General features: G+C 40.1%; 1 protein-coding gene across 1 annotated transcript in view; it reads left to right on the forward strand.

Annotated features, from left to right (window-relative positions):
* The window catches only part of LOC126108462 (protein LZIC-like), a 69,436-nt gene extending 51,270 nt beyond the window's left edge, over positions 1-18,166 (forward strand). The window contains exon 7 of the mRNA XM_049913692.1: positions 17,847-18,166. Coding sequence (XP_049769649.1) covers positions 17,847-17,911 — 65 coding nt within the window. The 3' untranslated portion in view covers positions 17,912-18,166. The remainder of the gene's footprint in view (positions 1-17,846) is intronic.
* Positions 18,167-20,641: the final 2,475 nt, after the last annotated feature.

Genomic DNA, 20,641 nt, shown 5'->3' on the forward strand with positions numbered 1-20,641 from the left:
ATAAGAATAATACGAAAATAAACAGGACATGATATGTATATTCTTCCGCGTTTGCTGTTGTCTCACCCTAGTTTTGTAGTTTATTAGGCAGACAGAATTTAAATGAGATAGCAGCAAACACGAAAGAATACATGGCAAAATGTTTATATTCGTATTATTCTTATGGTGAAGAGAATACTGTATGTGATTCACAATTCATGAAAGTTCCTATTGGCAACCATCTCTTCTCACAGGTTGAAAAAATTCAGAACCTAGAGTTAGCCATATTGACAAACATCCCAAACAGTCTTGCCAGTCTGATTTTCGTAGTACATTGAAATGCTGCTACATTCGAAAATGAACAATACGGAATTTCTATTTACTTCGTTGGATAATGTTTAAAATGCAGTGGTCGAAACTCGGGGCGGAGAAGAAGGCTCGTCTTCCACCCCGTTTTTTCTTTTTTTTTTTTTTTTTTTTTTTTGCTGACGCGGAGGTTTTGGCGCCAGTATTTATCTTTATGCCTGCAAAGCATGCCTGTGCAGCGCTACATATATTCGACGGCAGAAGTTAGTTGTGGCGCCACCTACCAACATTATTCAGAACTTCTGCTTACTTTGCACTCGATTCTAAGCCGCAGGCGGTTTTTTGGATTACAAAAACCGGAAAAAATGTGCGGCTTAGATTCGAGTAAATACGGTATTTACTCAGTGGGATCAGCAATGATGACTACGTACATAAAAGTTTTGAGTTTTAACCAATTGATATACTCAGTAAAAGTTCATATGCACCAAATGTAAGTATTAGTATTGTAACTAATATCCCTATCAGTGACAGCACCATTAACAGTTCAGAGGTGACCTCTACGAGAAGTTCCAAGTAAAATGGCTCATCACCCCTGTAATCACCAAAAGTTAATTTCTTGCCTTAAAAGTGGAAAATAATCTCCCCACTTGCCTTACGAGTTGGTTAGCAGTATGGGTGGTGCGCAAACAGTTTCCCCTAAGTGTTACACGAACTGCACAGTCCTCAAGAGGTCACTCTGTACGTTTACCATAAACATATTAAAGTCTGTCCAGCTCTGATGTCATCCGAGGCACAATACGTGACGCTGGCATTCGGGTGATGTGGACAGTTTGATGTCTTGGAGTGAAGTGCCTCCTTTTACTGCCCCTCTAGACGTTTTCATATTGGGGCACATCTAACCTACGCACAGGTCTTTGGTTTGCCTTCCCCACAACATTTCCTCTGTGTTCTTTCCAATTTAAATTGTTCGTAATTGTAATTCCCAGGTATTTAGTTGAATTTGTGGTCTTTGGATTAAACTGATTAATCATGTAATCAAAATTTAACAGATTCCTTTTAGCACTCGTGTATCTAAATGAATCCTTTCTCATCTACGTGGGTACTCTGCAAATCACTCTTAGTGCCTGGCAGAAGGTTCATAAAACCACTTTCACAATAATTTTCTATTATTCCACGCTCCAACAGCATGCAGAAAAAGCAAACACCTATGTCTTTCCGTGTGAGCTTTGATTTCCCTTGTTTTATTATGATGATCTTATCTCCCGATGAAGGTCAGAATCAACAAAATATTTTTGCATCCAGAGGAGAAAGTTGTTTTTTGAAATTTTGTGAGAATATTCTGCTGCAGCGAAAAACGCCTTTGCCTTAATGCTGTGCTTCCCAAATACTATATCGTGTCCGTGACACACTCCTCCCTATTTTGCGATAATACAAAACGTGCTGCTCTTCTTCGATCTTTCTTGATGTACTCTGTTAATCTTATCTGATAATGATCCCAGACCGCACGGCAGTACTCCAAAAGAGGTGGGCAAGTGTACTGTAGGCAGTCTCTTAAGTAGATTTGTTACATTTTCTAAAATGTTCTGCCAATAAAATGGAGTCTTTGGTTTGTCTTCCCCACAACATTTTCTGTGTGTTCTTTCCAATTTAAATTGCTCATAATTGAAATTCCTAGTATTTAGTTGAATTTGCAGTCTTTAAATAAAACTGATTAATCATGTAACCAAAATTTAGCAGATTCTTTTTAGCACTCGTTGGATGACCTTACACTTTTCATTATTTAGGGTCAATTGCCAATTTTCACACCATTCAGGTATCTTTTCTAAATCTTTTGCAATTTGCTTGTATGAGTTTACTAGATGATAAACGACAGCATCATATGCAAACAACCTGAGATGGCTGCTCAGATTGTCTCCTAAACTGTTCATGTATACAAGGAACAGCAGAGGGCCTATAACACTATCTTAGAGAATGCCAAGAATCACTTCTGTTTTGCTTGATGACTTTCCATCATTTACTATGAACTGAACTGTGACCCCTCTGACAGGAAATCACGAATCCAGTCACGTAAGTGAGACAATATTCCATAAGCACGCAATTTCACTACAAGCCACTCGTTTGGTACAGTGTCTAAAACCTTTTCAGGCACTAGAAATACAGAATCAATTTTAAATCCCTTGTCAATAGCACTCAACACTCTGTGTGTGTGTGTGTGTGTGTGTGTGTGTGTGTGTGTGTGTGTGTGTGTGTGTGTGTGCGTGCGTGCGTGCGCGCGCGCGCGCGTAAAGAGCTCGTTGTGTTTCACAAGAACGATGTTTTCTAAATCCGTGTTGACTGTGTGTCAAAAGACCGTTCTCTTTGTGGTAATTCTAATGTTCGAACACACTGTATGTTCCAAAATCCAGCTGCATATCAAAGTTAATGACATGGGTCTGTAATTTAGTGGATTACTCCTACTACCTTTCTTGAATGTTAGTGTGGCCTGTGCAGCTTCCCAGTCTTTGGGTACGGATCTAACGTTGAGCAAGCGGTTGTATATGATTAAGTATGGATCTAATGCATCAGCATACTCTGAAAGGAATCTAAGTGGTATAGGGTCTGGACCAGAAGACTTGCTTTTATTATGTGATTTAATTTACTTCACTGTTCCGAGGATATCTACTTGTAAGTTACTTGTGATAACACGTGTTCATGGTTCGTCTTCTTTGGTGAAGGAGTTTCGAAAGGCTGTGTTTAGTAACACTGTTTTCACAACACTGTCATCAATAGCATTTCCATTGCTATCACGAAGAGAAGTTGTTGACTGTATCTTACCGCTAGCATACTTTACATAAGACCAAAATCTCTTTGGATTTTCTGCCAGGTTTCGAGATAGTTTCATTTCATTAATAGCTCAGTTGTTTAACAATTTACAATCTTCTTAATTTGTATATAGATGGATTTAAGTTTTCTTTAGTTACTGAAAAAGTTTCTCGACTGCTTTAAGCTTTGCCAGCTAGAATTTTTAGAATGGAGCTGACAGCAGAACATGACCACTGACTTGCCTCTTCAAGATTTGATGTAACCAATGTTACTTACAATACAGTCTTGAAACTTGGTACAGCTGTATTATTACTTGAGTGTGATTGAATGCTGTAATTAGAACTTTCTGTTTGCAAATACAAATGATTCTTAGTCTACTATGAAAAAGGACGTTCTCATTCTAAATTACATTTTTAGTAAATCACTTGAAAACTAATAGAGGTAGCTTATTGGTGTTCCATATTTAATGTTTTTACATGAAACTGAGGCTACATAATAATTTTCGTCTTTCTGTGTCTTAATATTTAACTGTTTCAGTGTTTCGTAAAAATGCCAGTTTTAACCAAAATAGTGGTGTGATCAAGTTGAGACTTGTAACTTTTAATTGTGACATACATTTAAATATTCTGAGCAATTTTTAGTTTTCTAGTTTTATTATTCAGCACCACTTTTTTTTTCTCAAGAATGTATAATTTTGGTAACATTCATTTGATATTTCTGAGCCTTTACAATGTTAACATTAATATACTGGAGCATACACTGACAAAGTTTGGAAAAGTTATTTTATTTTTTAATTTCATTCTTAAATTATGGTGCAATCCTTTGTGGAGCGCAGGCGCGTTACGATGACATGTTGCTGGTAGTAGTGAACAGGGGGAAATCCCCATATCCTCGCTCGCCTCTGTACCTCCTACAATGATACAGTGATTGTTTTGCCTCACACTCGACAAAATCAGTCCATCGGATGGTGACACTGATCTCTGTGGCCCCGTCGGTGTTATTCGAAAGGAGTAGGCTCACCACCTCATTTCCATTTACCCACAAAAATGCAAACCCAACACTATACTGCACAAGCATTCATCGGTCATCCACACAACACCGGTACACACTTGATAATTTCGTAACCGTATAGAGGAAGGCAATGGCAAGCCACATCCACTAAGTCCTGAGTACGGCGATGCAGGATTTCTGCATCTGCTCCCTATCATTCCTTCGCTGGGGACTGTATGATGGATGGGGTTCAGATGTTGCAGGAACTCTGAGACTGTCCAGACCAAGAGGCTAAACTGTGAAAGTATCGTCAGCGCACTGCCAGAGAACTGTTAGTTTTAAAGCAGCTGAATCGAGTGCTCACTCCTCAAAATCTTCTGTAAAAAGATTGGCAACCATGGGGGATAAAGGATTCCCCCATAGTGATACCCTCAGATTGGTTATAAAATTCATTGTTAAATAAAAACCAGTAGGAACAGATAGATAGCTACTTACTGTAAGGGTGAGATGTTAAAAGTTGCAGACAGGCACAGTTAAGACTCTTACACACTAGCTTTCAAACACAGTCTTCATCAGAAAAAGGCAAAGAGAGATACACACACACATTATTTCACACAAGCAAACACACGTCACGCACACAAGACCACCAAATCCAGCGGTTCGGACCAATAATGCCAGGTTTTTGAGGACCGGGGACTGGCAGAATCTGAAAAGTTGAGTCATTGTGGATGAAGGGGTGGGCTCCATACAAAGGAATTTTTATGCTAAGCTGTGGGGGTGGGGCATTTTACAGTTTAGGCAGCAATTAATAAATAGAATACGGGACTGGATACGAAATAAACCTGACTGTGCCTAGTACAAATTCGTGACTGTCTTACATTTAAAATGTTAAAGTGATTCAATTAAAAACTGGAAAAGTCACTTAGAGATAATAACAGTGCAAGTCAAATTACTTTGTTTTGGTATCCCTTTTAGCATGTAGCACACCTCCCGAACAATATCTAAGCCCATTCAGTCCCGTGTTAACAGTTATGCTTGTTTCACATTCACACTGAAGTAACCATTCCTACATTATGTTTCCTCATTAATGAAACAGGTAATCACTGATAACAGAAGCCTTTTCGTTTGTGTTCTACTATCAGTGTGTGTTAGCTGACGATTAGTTTGGCTTTAGGAAAAGTAAAGGCACCAGGGAGCCAGTTCTAATGTTGCAGTTGATAATGGAAGCAAGACAAAATACGTTAAGCTATAGGGAAAGATGGGTAATATACAATATGCACAAGATCTGAGGGGAAACAATAAGATTGGTAGACCAAGAACGATGTGCTCAGATTAAAAAGAGTGCAAGACTGGGATGTAGTCTTTCAACCTTACTGTTGAATGTCTGCATTGAAGAAACAATGACAGAAATGAAAGAAGGGCTAAGTAGCGGAATTAAAATTCAAGGTGAAAGGATAACAGTGATAAGATTCACTGATGACATTGCTATCATTAGAGAGTGAAGAACAACTACAGGATGTACTGACTGGAATGAACAGTCTAATGACTACAGAATATGGATTGAAAGTAAATTGAAGAAAGATGAAAGTAATGAGAAGTAGCAGAAATGAGAACAGCGAGAAACTTAACAGGAGTATTGGTGATCACGAAATACCTGAAGTTAAGGAATCCTGCTACCTAGGCAGCAATGAGGACATCAGAAGCAGACTAGCACTGGCAAAACGGGCATACCTGGCCAAGGAAGTCTACTAGAATCAAACATACGCCTTAGTTTGATAAAGAAATTTCTGAGAATGTACGTATGGAGCACAGTGTTGTATGGTAGTGAAGCAGGGACTGTGGGAAATCTGGAACAGAGGAGATTCAAAACATCTGAGCTGTGGTGCTATAGAAGAATATTGGAAATTAGGTGGACTGAAAAGATAAGGAGAGAGGAGGTTCTTCGCAGAATCGGCGAGAAAAGGAATATCTGGGAAACACTGAGAAGAAGGGGGGAGAGGATAGTACGACATGTGTTAAGATACTACAGAATGACTTGCATGGTATTAGAGATAACTGTGTAGGGCAAAAACTGTAGAGGAAGACAGAGATCGGAATACATCCAGCAAACAATTTAGGATGTATGTTTCAAGTGCTACTCAGAGATGAAGAGGTTGGCACAGGACAGAAATTCATGGTGGGCCACATCAAACCAGTCAGAAGATTGATGATGCAGAGAGAGAGAGAGAGAGAGAGAGAGAGAGAGAGAGAGAGAGAGAGAGAGTATAAGCACGTTTCTCTATGAGAATAACCGATTCTAAAATACAACACTGTTTTTATGGTAAGTAGCAATCTATCTTTTTGTACATTGTTGGTATTGTACCAAATTATTAGTACTGTCTATGCACAACACAGCTGTGTGTGGAGCAGGTCAGTGCTGATTCAACTTCACACACACCAAGATAGTGGATGACCACTAGCACTTGGGCATTGTTGTTATACAGCAAGACAGTGCTCCCTCAGAGAAAAGATGCTCAGTTCCTGACAGGAAAGGTAGCAGTACAAAAGAGTCATATGTGAAGAGCCTCATGGAATTTCAAACATCATCCAACTACTCCAATTGAATCTGAGAACGAAGAGAGAAAGAAGGAAAACTAACTCAAGAAGTGAATGCAGTTGTGTAATTGTAGCCGATTGATAGCTGAAATGATAAAAAAAAGAGTGAAGCGGCTACAGGGGTACCGTGGGCTGTGTGGAAGGGACTGAACGCTTTTTTAGGTTAGAGGGTCTCAAGGAACCACAGAAAGGGTGTCCGTCTAAAAGGGGACATGTAAAACGCAGTAAGTTAGTTGTAGAAACGATTGGTATTGTAGTTGTAAATTGTCGTAGCTGTGATAGGAAAGAACCAGAGCTCCAAACCCTAATAGAAAGCACTGAAGCTCAAATAATTATAGCTCCAGAAAGCTGGCTAAAGGCAAAAATAAGTTCAGCTGAAATTTTTTCAAATGATCTAAGTGTGTTCAGAAAGGGTAGATTAAATACAGTTGGTGGTGGAGTATTTACTGCTGTCAGAAGTAGTTTGCCTAGTAGTGAAATTGAAGTAGATAGTTCCTGTGAAATAGTATGAGTAGACGTTATACTCGACAGTCGGACTAAATGATTAATTGGATCATTTTACCCCCCCATCCCCCCTTCCCGACTCGGAAGATATAGTTGCTGAACATTTCAAAGAAAACTTGAGTCTCATTTCAAATAAGTACCCCACTCATACAGTTACAGTTGGTGGCAACTTCAATCTACCCTCAATAAGCTAAAACAATAATACGTATAAAGCCGGCGGCAGGTGTAAAACGTCATCCAAAATTTTTCTGAATGCTTTCTCGGAAAATTATTTTGAACAATTAGTTTATGAGCCCACTTGAAGCATAAATGGTTGCGAAAGCATACTTGACCTCTTAGTGACAAATTATCCTGGACAAATAGTAAGTATTGTGACGAATACAGGGATTAGTAACCAGAAGGCAGTTGCTGCTACACTGAATGCCGTAACACCTACAACCATAAAAAACAAATGCAAAGTATATCTGTTTAAAAAAGCTGATAAAAATGCTCTTAATGCTATTTTAAGAGACAGTCTTCATGCCTTCTGATCTGATCATGTAAGCGTAGAAAAGTTGTCGAATAATTTCAAAGAGATAGCATTGACAGCAATTGAGAGATATATACCATGTAAATTAATAAGTGATGGTACTGATACCCCCATGGTACATCAAATGTGTCAGATCGCTGTTGCAAAAGAATGTCAAATTTACAAGAACGCAAAATTCCGAAGACTGGAAAAGCTTTACAGAAGTTCGAAATGTAGCGTGTACTTCAGTGCGAGGTGCTTTTAATAGTTTTCATAATGAAACTCTGTCTCGAAATCTGGCAGAAAGCCCAGAGAGATCCTGATCGTACATAAAGCACACCAGTGGCAAGATGCAATCAATACCTTCACTGCGCGATGACAGCGGTGAAGTCACTGATGACAGTGCCACTAAAGCAGAGTAATTAAACACGGTTTTCCGAAACTCCTTTACCAAAGACGACGAAGTAAATATTCTTGAATTCCAATCAAGAACAACTGCCAAGATGAAAAACATAGAAGTAGATATCCTCAGTGTCACAAAGCAGCTTAAATCACTTAATAAAGGCAAGTCCTCCGGTCCAGATTGTATACCAGTCAGGTTCCTCTCAGAGTATGCTGATAAAATAGCTCCATATTTAGCAATTATATATCACCGCTCTCTCACAGAAAGATCCGTACCTAAAGACCACACCAATACCCAAAAAAGGGAAGTAGGAGCAATCCGCTGAATTACAGGCCTATATCACTAACGTCATTTGCAGTAGGGTTTTAGAACATATACTGTATTCGAACATTATGTAGTACCTCGAAGAAAATGATTTATTGACACATAGTCAGCATGGTTTCAGAAAATATCATTCTTGCTAAACATAACTAGCTCTTTGTACTTGTGAAGTAATGAGTGCTGTGGACAGGGGATGTCAAATTGATTCCATATTTTTAGATTTCCAGAAGGCTTTTGACACCATTCCTCACAACTGTCTTCCAACCAAACTGCGTGCCTATGGACTATCTCCTCAGTTGTGCGACTGGATTCGTGATTTCCTGTCAGTAAGGTCACAGTTCGTAGTAATAAAGTAAAAGTCATTGAGTAAAACAGAAGTAATATTCGGTGCTCCCCAAGAAATGGTTACAGGCCCTCTATTGCTCCTGAGCTATATTAACGATATAGGAGACAATTTGAGTGGCCATCTTAGATTGTTTGCAGATGATGCTGTCATTTATAATCTTGTAAAGTCATCAGATGACCAGAACGAATTGCAAAAAGATTTAGATAAGATAACTGTATGGTGTGAAAAGTGACAATTGACCCTGAATAAAGAAAAGTGTTAAGTTATTCACATGAGTACTAAAAGAAATCCACTAAATTTCAGTTATGCCATAAGTCACACAAATCTTAAGGCTGTAAATTCGACTAAATACTTACGGATTACAGTTACAAATAACCTAAATTGGAACGATCACATAGGTAATGTTGTGGGTAGAGCAAACCAAAGACTGTGATTCATTGGCAGAACACAAAAGGCGCAGCAGGGCTACTAAAGACTGCTTGTCCGCCCTATCCTGGAGTATTGCTGTGCGGTGTGGGATCCGCATCTGGTGGGACTGACGGATGACATCGAAAAAGTACAAAGAAGGGCGGCTCGTTTTGTATTATCGCAAAATAGGTGAGATAGTGTCACAAACATGATACATGAATTGAAGTGGCAATCATTAAAACAAAAGTGTTTTTTGTTGTGACGGAATCTTGTCATGAAATTTGAATCACCAGTTTTCTCCTCCGTTTGCGAAAACATTCTGTTGGCACCCGCCTACATAGGGAGAAATTATCACTATAAAAAAATAAGAGAAATCAGGGCTCGCACAGAAAAATTTAAGTGCTCATTTTTCCTGCGCGCCATTTGAGAGTGGAACAGTAGAGAGACAGTTTGAAGGTGGTTCATTGAACCCTCTGCCAGGGTTTTTATTGTGAATAGCAGAGTAATCAAGTAGATGTAGGTGTAGAATTATACAGTAAACTTCTCCAGAGGTGAATGCGGATTTGTATGCATCTTCTTGGAAGCCACGATGATACTTGTCAGATGAGGTTATAACTAGTAGTTACTGTAGGCCCAGCACATTATGTAAAGTTTTGTTCATAGTGAAAAAAATGTGGGGTGTGAGACTTTATGTAGAGCAATTCAGTTATGAATCTAAAGACATAAAAGGGAAATACTAGCAATGAAGAGAGCTAGACATAGGTGTAACATATCCCTGATCTTTTTGATTTTGTATATTGAGGAAGCAGTAGAGGAAACCGAGGAGAAGTTTGGAAGAAGAATTAAAGTTGAAAGAGAAGGAATAAAAACCTAGAGATTTAGTGATGACATTGTAATCCTTCAAAGATGGAAAAGAGCTTTGTGTGGACAGTGTCTTGAGGTTGTAAGGTGAACATCAACAGAAGTGAAACAAATGTAATAGAATCAAGTTGAATGAAATTCAGTATGCTGAGGAAACTGACACACTAAAAGTAATATGTGTGTCATGCTGTTTGGGCAACAAACTAACTGGCTGTGGCCAAAGTAGAGAGGGTATAAAATGCAGACTGGCTGGAGCAAGAGAACCGTTTTTAAAAAGAGATTTTGTTAATGTCAAATTTGGATTCAAATGTTAACAGGTCTGTTGTGAAGTTATTTGTCTGGAGCGTAGCCTCGTACAGAAGTGAAAAAATGTATGATAAACATTTCTGACGAGAACAGAAGAGGAGCTTTGAAAATTTGGTACTACAGGAGAATAGGCTGAAAAGATCGAGCAGTTAGGAGGTACAGAATCAAACTGAGGAGGAAAAAAAAATTATAGTACAGCTTGATTAAAAGATGGGATTAACTGTAACTTAAACACTGTCCGAACAGGTCTCTGGAAGGCCCAATGTTGCCGGCAGACTGCCGTGTCATTCTCAGCCGGAAGGTGTCACTGGGTGTGGATGTGGAGGGCAAGTGGTCAGCAAACTCCTCTCCTGGCTGTTGTCTGTTTTTGTGACTGACGCTGCTGCATCTCAATTGAGGAACTCCTCAGTCTGCCTCAGAATGGCCCAGTGCACCCGGCTTGCCAACAGCGCTTAGTAGGTCCGAGCAGTCACCCGACAGAGTGCTTGCTGAGCTCAGCACTGTTTAACTGTGGTAATCTGGAGCACCGAGCAATCGTGCGGTTTGAAATTGATGGAAGGTTGTCTGGGGGGCGAAGGGAGGGGGGGGGGGGAGATAATTGACCTGAGGGGAGGGGGAGCGGTGAAAATTGTGGGAAGAGGCCAAGGGATGAATACAGTAAGCAACTTGAGGTGGTTGTAGGCTCCAGGAGTTACGCAAAATGCAGAGGATTTCACAGGACGGTCTTATTAGGTATTGCCTAAGGCAGTGGAGAAGTATTTGTCCAGGGTTTTAAGAACTTGGTATTATGAAATCCCTTACTTAGGATAATTTAGGTTAAGTAGTGCGTAAGCTTAGGGACTGATGACCTTAGCAGTTAGGTCCCATAAGATTTCACACACATTTGGACAATAGTCAAGTTCTTACATCTGCAGTTTTCTGTAATGGATCTATATCCTTCCTTAAATGTGGATATAATTATTGCCTCACACCATTCTGGGGAGTCTTCTATTCATTAAGGCTTTCAAATTCACTGTCTGAATATGTCCGATATTAGTTTTCTGCAACGGCTTCGATGACAGATGATGTCCGACAAGTTTCCATTATTGTGCTCTAAATGAGAGCTGGGAGAATGCAGTGAGTAGAAAAATTGGACTGGAAAAGGGGAAATGCAAGTGTTTAGTTTTTAAGAGGTCACTGTTACATTTGAAGAGTTACAAACTTTTAAAGTAAAACTATCTTTACCACCAATCTTCCTGCTTCTTATACGGTTACAGCATCTTGCTAAGCAACCTCACAGACTGGCACTGTTTGATTTTGTCATTGCTTACAAGATTTGAAGCTTGGTGCCCAGGCATCAATTTACTAAAGCAGTAAGATTTACTCCTGACAAACACCAGGAAAACTCGCCTTTCAAGATTAAAAAAATGTCCAAGTACCTGTAGGTACAAAACTTTTGGATGTTATTGACATTTTCACCAGCAGCTGATTACGTAGCTTGCAAGACTTGAAATTGGGAAGTAACTAATTCAGTTCTGACGTATGTGTCTAGGGTTTTAAAGTTTTGTGATATGTCTGGGCTCTGGCCTAAACTTTAAGGCTGGCGGTTTTAGTGTATTGCAGAGTGCCTGGCTCCTCCCTTTTTTCCTTGCGGTCAGCCAGCCACTACCATCTGCTATATTTTTTTAGCTCCCTCTACCACTTTCTTCCTGTGTTGTCCACGTTTTACTGCTGACGACATGCTTGTCCCACGCTTCGGTGTGGATAGGCACATATTTTTCGAACCTTAGTACCTGTGTTTTACATTCTGTTTTATCTTACTGTTCTGAGTATTTTCTTGACACCCATCTCAATCTGTTACTGAGCGGGTGCTGAAGACCTTGCTGTCGTGCCCCCAAAAACTCTCTACTACTACTACTACTACTACTACTACTACTGATTCAGTTCTCAACAGCAGCACCTAATTTTATGCTCTTTAATTCTGAATTTGTTATCAGTGGAAATTTTAATTAAAATTGGCATTGGATCATAATTTTTTGGTATAAAAAACATTATTTTTAATTACTAAGTACATTAAAATGCATATATTCACAATAAATTAAAATTTGGCACAATATTGCAAAATGCCAATTAGTAAATGACATACTTTTTATTTCTAGAGAATGAATAGTGTTATTGATGATGTATACAATTTCTCATTTCACAATAAGGCATTTTGCATGTGCATACCAAATTTCAATTTATTGTTATATGAATGATAATTTAAATTAAGAAAGATTTTTACTACATAAATATGGTTCAGTATTCATTAATTAACATGTTCATGTAATAATAAATACAGAATGAAATGAAGAAAAAAATTTGATAGTAGTGAGAATTTGAAGCACTGACTTCACAGTCACAAAACATTTTTGCTTCACAATTAGCTACCACTGCCATGTTAGTAGGATCAAATGTTTTCTGCTTAATGGTGCTCAGAAATCTTCTAATCTTCAAAATGTTTTTTTTAAGTCTCCAACTGCTTTAGGAAACTGTTGTCTAGGAGAAACTCGAAAGAGCCCAACCTGTAAAGTCACCTATTAGCCCTTCCAGTTTCATGCTCTGTCTACTGTTACTTACAGTCTCTGTATCTGCAACTATTGCACTCCTTGTTAAGATATGAGCTTTTCTGCTGTCTTTGTATTTCAATATTGTACATTCATCCATTCATTCATTCAATGGATTCTGTAAACCCTGTCAGGAGGGGAAACCTACTTAAGCTATACATTGACAAAAGAAATGGGAATGTGGAAACTTAATGTGTGTAGTATACTAACAGCAAACTATCATTCTATTGCTTATTGCTGTTCACACTTCTGCTGTTTAATTGAGTGCATTGGAAGGAAACCTACTGCTACCTTCTCAGCTTTACTGCACAGCTGCTGTTCACTGCTGTTAGTAGCTGGGATATTTACTCAGTTGTAATGATATTTTTCAGATAGTATATTTTTATATGTATAAATACTCACTCTTATTTGTAACACAGTATTAATTGTCATACATTTTGTAACAAGCACTGTTGCTTGCCGTGTAGCTGTCAGAACTTTCAGTACCTGAATGTAGATATTTGGATAATTTTCAGAAATAATTGCTAATAAGGTACACGATACTCATTTTACGAAGGTTTGAAGCTCCTCTTTTCGTTCTTCTGTGTTTAAAATTTAAAAACTGGGTTGCTTTGGAAATCAGCCTTATGCAAACACATTTAGTTTATTTTTATATTTCCCCAGACATGTTTCGACACCAGTGTGTCATCGTCTGTGGGTTAAATTTTTATTTCTGTGAAGTACAATATCACATTTGTAATAATTTAACTACTGTAGGCCTCAGAAATACAATAGTTGCAATTTGCTTCATTTTGTTTGGACACTCACCTTAAAATTACATCACTAATTGAACTGTATTATTGTACATCAGTTTTAGCGCTCGTTTTCATCATCATAATCATCATCATCTGTAATCTGCAAACTAGCCACGAAAAAAATTATTGTGTATTTGTGGAGAGCTGTTTCGAGGGTAGAGGTTATGTACATTTCTGTACTTATATTTTCCATCCTGTTTTATGTCCCTGGTTGGTGTCTCAATCGGCTACTACTTAGTGCATTGCTTTCACTCAGTTTTTCATAAATTTCTGCTCACTACACGATTTAAAAACGAGGAAACTATGATATAATCTTGTCACACTATCGGTAAGAGTGACAGTGTCTCGTTGTTGCAGCATTTGGACGAGTTTCCTGCTCGACATCTACAAAGTGTAAGGTTCGTGTCCAGTCTGTTCCCTCGCAGTCATTGGACTGCAGACTCCTCTGCAGAGGCCCCCGACGGGTCGGCCAGTCGTGTGCCTGCGGAAGAGATGTTGCGGCCGGTGGTGGGAGGGCTCCGCGGTGGTGCAGAAGGGGATCCGGGCCCCGACTTGTGCCGTCTGTTCTGCCAGCTGCCTCCGTGTCTTTCACGTCGACGTGTTCGCGACACGTTTTTGCCGAAGCCACGTGCCGTGTGCAGCTCGATGAGAAACGACTGTCCAGATGTCGAGATTGTCAGGTACTCGTATCTCCACTGCCTGTTTGATGACTGAATCCCAGAATTTATTGGCTTCTCGCAGCACCTCTGTTCGAAAACAAACGAGTGTCCTTACTTGATGCTGTGTTCCGCTACTGCAGACTTGCCAGTTCGCTCGGGGCAAACTGTTCTTAGCACGTCCCGAACCGTGTTGCGAGATGCGTCGCTGCATCTGGCTGGTGTACTGTACGTCACTCTAGAAACTAATGCGGCAGGCACCAGCCGGTCGTAGCTCCGGTCGGCCTACGATTGACCCGAGCACATTCGCGATTGTACCAGTTGATCAGAAAAATTTGTTCATTACCCTGGCAGTCTCGGCTGCGGCCAGCCCCGGGTGCAGAAGGGATGCTGCACACTCGGTTTCTTCTTTTCAGTCTTCATCTCACTCGGCTGGAGAGTGCGGCTGCAGCACCAGTAGAGTGGGTGGTGTGCAGCACGGCGGCCACACACAGTGATGCACTTCACTGTACTGTTCGGAGCATGTGAGGCGTGTTCGCCTTAGCCAAACTGGTAAATTCGCAGTGCAGTGCACATTGTCAACATGGGACACAAGTTGTTTTTGAACAGACAAAGGTACAGCAACATGCTGGCAGGTTCTGGGATTCAATTGTCAAAGAGGCAGAGGAAATGAGTTCAATGTAATGTTGTCAACTGGGACAGTGGTTCCCAAGTGGCGTAACATTAGTAAAAATATGTCTGGAACACTCTGATGTGAAAGCAGCTGAGACAGCTGCTGGAATAAACGGGCGGCACCAGGATTTGAAACCTTTACCCCCCACCCATTCCACACATTGTGGAGGCTCCGCAATCCAGTATGTGGGAGGAGTCTGGAATCCAGCAGCTATATCGGAACAGACTTGATGTAAGCCCGACCGTTTGCCTGGTAACACTAGAAAATTTTGCGCAAGAAGTTCTCTGAGAAAGCCTGCATTACCATGGAGAAAAAGTCCACATGTTTTGGGGAGACTAAACTTGGATATCATATTTTCAAATTACAAAAGTATGTTACAACAATATTATGTGGCATTCGTTCCAAAAAATTATGCAGACACATGTCCATAAGACATGTCCCTAACACTTATTATTGTTGACAGTTGTTTCACAATGTGTGTACCCATTAATTTTGTCTTAACCTATATTTCTTTTTACTCAGAAAGTAGTGGAAAGAATGAATATAATAATAATATGACACAAAATCTCTACAGAGACGTCAAGGAGTTAATATTAGCACACGTGGGAATAAAATAAATGGTTACACATGTATGTATTTATTTAGCCTGGGAAGATTAGGACCATCGGTCCCTGCCTTTCATTTGACTAGGAGTTCTACATTGCATTTCATTCATTACGATAAGCATATGTATGGGTTGCAGCTAATATACAATAAAACATTTAGAAATTATTATGGTCATGAAAAGTATAATTATTTAGCAACTTTCATGTCCTGTCGTTAAAGTGAGGGAGTGTAGAACAAAATTAAACAACTTGTTGGTGTGGGCATTCTGCATGAGTGTAGAGAACCCGCACAGAAACACTTAAACTTGATAAATTAGGTAAGCACTGTAATAAAATAGTCATTCATGACCTTAACTTGTTTCCTTATGTTGCGTTTAAGTAAAATGTACATTCTTGCATTTTTGTGCATACCAGAGACCCCTCTCTCTCGTATATGTGGAATATGACTCGTGCCAGTAAATAACAGCATACCCCACTAGATTCTGTGATATGCCAAAGATGTGCAAATGTCGACATCCTCTTAAGTAAATTAGAATATAATGATGTCGCAAGAAGTTCTTCCAACTGGTTCGAGTCATATCTGTTTAATAGTAAATAGAGGGTTTACGAAGGGAAAAGTTATTCATTAAGCTGTTTTGTTTACAGTTGGCACTGTAATAGCAGTGTCAGATGTACTTTTAGAAAGTGGTGCTAATGAAATTTTCATGGGCTTTAGTTGATGATCTCTTGCCAGTTTGCTTTGAAATGCTCTCCACATAGAGTTGAGAACTACAAGAGGTTTTTTTCACACAAGATATGTTCAATATACGAGATCACACAGACAGGAATAGGTGGACGTGTGCATTTCTTAAAACCTGCTAATAAGTTCAGTTGTAAAGGATTACTGAAATGCTCAAACAAATATTTGTTGTCACGTGTAGGTGACACGTACTATAGAGGGGGAGCGGGATCCTGTCATACTTAAATTGCAATCCATAGTCCCATAAAATTTTGTGTTTTGGGATTAACTCATCAAGCTGAAGTAATACTAATTTCTTGTATGATGAACTTGAGTGTGTGTTGTTAAAGCATTTTTAACAAACTAGGAATGGTAACTATTGCTACTCTGTACATTTCCGTTTCCAGTTTGAAGACTGGTCTGATGCAGCTCTCCAGGCTAGCCTGTCTTGTGCAAGACTCTTCATCTCCAAATAACTACTGCAGCCTAAATAGATTTGAACATGCTTACTGTAGTCAAGCCTTGGTGTCCCTTAATGCCCCCCCCCCCCCCTCTCTTCTTGCACACACATATGGTTGCGTGCACCTTACGTGGTGCCGTGTGGACATCCAGTGCATTCCAGGCATGCATGCGTGCATGTGTACTTCAGTTCAAAAAAGGATTACTGTAAAAATTAGCAAGTTTTTCATTTCCTTTTTGTGAACCTGTCAACAACTCGACGCTTCTGCTTTTCGGTGACTAATCTTTAGCACTCTTCTGTAGCATCTCATTTTAAATGCCTCTATTTTCATCTCGGCTGAACTGATTATCGACCATGTTTCACTTTCATATAGTGCTGCATTAAAGAAAACACTGTGAGATGTTGACAAATTCCTGTAGGCAATTTGCATTTTATATCCACTTTATTTTAGCCATCATTAGTTATTTCGGTGCTCAAACAGCAAACTCTTCTACTTTAAGCGTCTAATTCTGTATCTGAATGCCTTCAAAACTGCCCAATTTAATTTGACTGTATTGCAGTACCTTTGTTTTACACTTGTTGATGTTTTTCCTCAAACATCATCTTAAGACGCTACCCATTGCACGCAACTTCTCTTCCGAGCCCTTTTGCTACCACTGACAGAATCATTGGCGGACATCTGTGTTTTTATTTCTTCTTTTTGAACTTTAATTGCCTTTCAGAATTTCTTTTTGGTTTCCTTCACAGTTGGGTTATTGTTCTTGATTGAGTATTGCTGGGGATAGGCTACAATCATATCTTCCTCAAGTACTGCCTCCCTTTCATGCTCCTTGACTTTTGTAACCAATTTCTCGTTCCTGTACCACTTGTAGGTACCCTTCTGCTCCCTGTAGTTTATCCCTAGGAACTTCAGAATTCCAATTGACATTATAAAATACTTTTTCTGTATGTACATATTCTACAGATTGTGTCAAATTTAATGTAACGATGTGATCATATGTGACACTCGTGGTGTGCGTATTACAGATTCGAGTCGACAGCGTGCCCTGGACATGGTGGGCTCCGAAGTGCGGGCCGTCGCCAGGTCCTGATGTTGCACCCCGGAAACCGTTTCTGGGATGGCGTCACAGAGGGAGATGTGTTTAGTGACTGCCGCCGCCAGATACGTCGAATGCTGTGCCACACTGTGCCGTCCTGTTCCTAAACGTTGGGAGGCAGCTGCAAAGCCAGGAACTGGGCGGATTCTTTTTATTTGTACAAAAATGTTCTGCCAGCACACAAGGTGCTGAGAGGGACCAAGATAGCAGTCCCACACCAGGTGTCTGCAATAAAGTAATGGAAACCACCGAGCTGTCGCATTCATTGCTACCCCAAATCCTACCAAATAAAGCTTATCACTCAGCACAATAAGTGTGTTGGGAGAATTGAAAATTTGGCCAGACCGTGACTCCCACCCAGATCTTTTGCACATCACAAGCAGCCTGTGTGTTAACCATTAGTCTCTATTATTTTTGTATCCATTATTTTTGTTGTTGTCATTACACTGGAACCTCTTTTATCCAGACTAGATGGCAGTATATGTCATCCAGAGTGTAAAAAAATTAGAATGACATGGGTTAAACACCATAAACATCAATTATCAATGCATTAGAAAAGGAAGACAGCACCCAGTACTGTTTCGGAATATGGTAAACATAACTGCTTGTGTCTGTATATGTGTGGATGGATATGTGTGTGTGTGCGCGCGAGTGTATCCCCGTCCTTTTTTCCCCCTAAGGTAAGTCTTTCCGCTCCCCGGGATTGGAATGACTCCTTACCCTCTCCCTTAAAACCCACATCCTTCCGTCTTTCCCTCTCCTTCCCTCTTTCCTGACGAGGCAACCGTTGGTTGCGAAAGCTAGAATTTTGTGTGCATGTTTGTGTTTGTTTGTGTGTGTCTATCGACGTGCCAGCGCTTTTGTTTGGTAAGTCACGTCATCTTTGTTTTTAGATATATATTTTTTTTCCCCACGTGGAATGTTTCCTTCTATTATAAATTATATTTATTTTGATATGGAGAGACAAATTTATTTCCACAGAGATGTTGAACTGGTACTGAAAGAAAAATGATATTTTTATACACTGAAACCTTCACTGAATTTCTTTTTAACCAGTTCTGTGTGTCGCTTACGTTCAAGATAACACAGGTGTTTCACCTGCATTAGTTCAGCCGAAATTGTTTTCTCCTTGCATTCCAAATAAGCCATTGTTGCTCTTGTTTGTGTCATATCATTTTTCAGGTTGGGTGCCAACTTCGTCAGCTAATCTGTAATCAGTACTGTCATTGTCTGCAGGTGAGCAATCCTCAATAATTCCATAACAAGAAACCTTACCGTACGTGACTTTTCACGCTTTCCCTACAGATCTGTTGCAAATACATTTCTCGGTTATGCTGCCAGATCGTATTGTGTAAATCCCACAATATTTCATTGATAGAGCTGCTCAGCATCTTCAGGTGGTGGTAGTTGCTACTGTTATTGCTACAAGACACCACTCACGATAACTGCATGGTGACATCGGAGCTTATCGGGCCAGGAGCAGGCAGTACACATTTGCAGGAAGTTGCTCGCAGTTGGAGGAAAGCTGCGCTCCTAGTGCCCCTGCTGGGAACCGCAGGAATGCCTCTGCACGTGCGCTGTGCGCAGTGACCGTGCTGCCAGATGCTTCTGTCGTTAAAAGCTGAATTAAATCTCAGCAATGCACTGTGTCGAGTCACAAATGGGAAGTTCTTGTTTTCGCTGTTTTGATTTAATGGCAACCAGTCCTGGATTCCAGGCGGCACTTAATTGAAAACCTGCATCCCTGTTGATAAGACTGTCTGCAGTACAGATATTTACAGCCTCCTTAATAACACAGTTACAGAAAGATGACACTGGGGATGAAATTTCAGTCTTTTTGTAGAACATGCAATGCCTCTTGTCCAGGCAGTGCTTCGCTACCGCTGGTTTATCGGGTTACCCTCGTCATTTGTAATGATGGCATTTGACACAACATTTTTGCACTGTTTGGCACGTCTGCCCGACATAAGATTTTCCACAGTGGCATGTGATTTTATACGCACCATGTTTCCTAAGCCCACAATAAATTCCTCAGTTATGCTATTGGCCAAAAAACACACTTGAAATCATGCCTTTTGAGGATTCTTTCTGTTTTTGAAGACGTGCTGCCAAAATAGGTCAAGAACACAGTTGCAATGGGTTCCTTTGCGTCTTCATTTACACCTCAGCTTTGAATTTTCTGGGGACGGAATGCATGGCATATCTGTTTATGGGAAAAGGTGTTCTGTTGGAATACCGTTCTTAGGTGTTGTAACTCACCAGGTAGACTGTCGGCATCTGAGACCATGTGCTCTACCCACCGAAGAGTGTGAGGCACTACTGCATCGTACAGGCTGATGACAAATTGTGGCCTGCAAATATAGCTCTGCGTGAGTTGGTTTGCAATAGATACTATGTCCCAGTGTACCATCGGCTTTTCTACTGGCCGTGACATCTAGGAATGGTAAAATGCCATCTTTTCCGATTTCAGTTGTGAACTGTATGTTCAGATGGAGAGTTTAGGTGCTGGAGAAACACAAGCAGGATCTCTGTTCTGTGGAGCCACACCACAAAAGTTTCATTAACATACAGCCAGAAGTAGGAAGGTTTGAGACTTTCAGACTGCAATAGTTTTTCCTCAAAGACTGTCTTAAAATAGTTGCCCACCATGGGAGACAGGTGACTTCCCACGGAGAAAGTGTTCACTTGTTCAAAATACTGGTCATTGAAGAAAAAATAAACTGA

Source organism: Schistocerca cancellata, chromosome 11, assembly GCF_023864275.1.
Source record: "Schistocerca cancellata isolate TAMUIC-IGC-003103 chromosome 11, iqSchCanc2.1, whole genome shotgun sequence".
Lineage (NCBI taxonomy): Eukaryota > Metazoa > Arthropoda > Insecta > Orthoptera > Acrididae > Schistocerca > Schistocerca cancellata.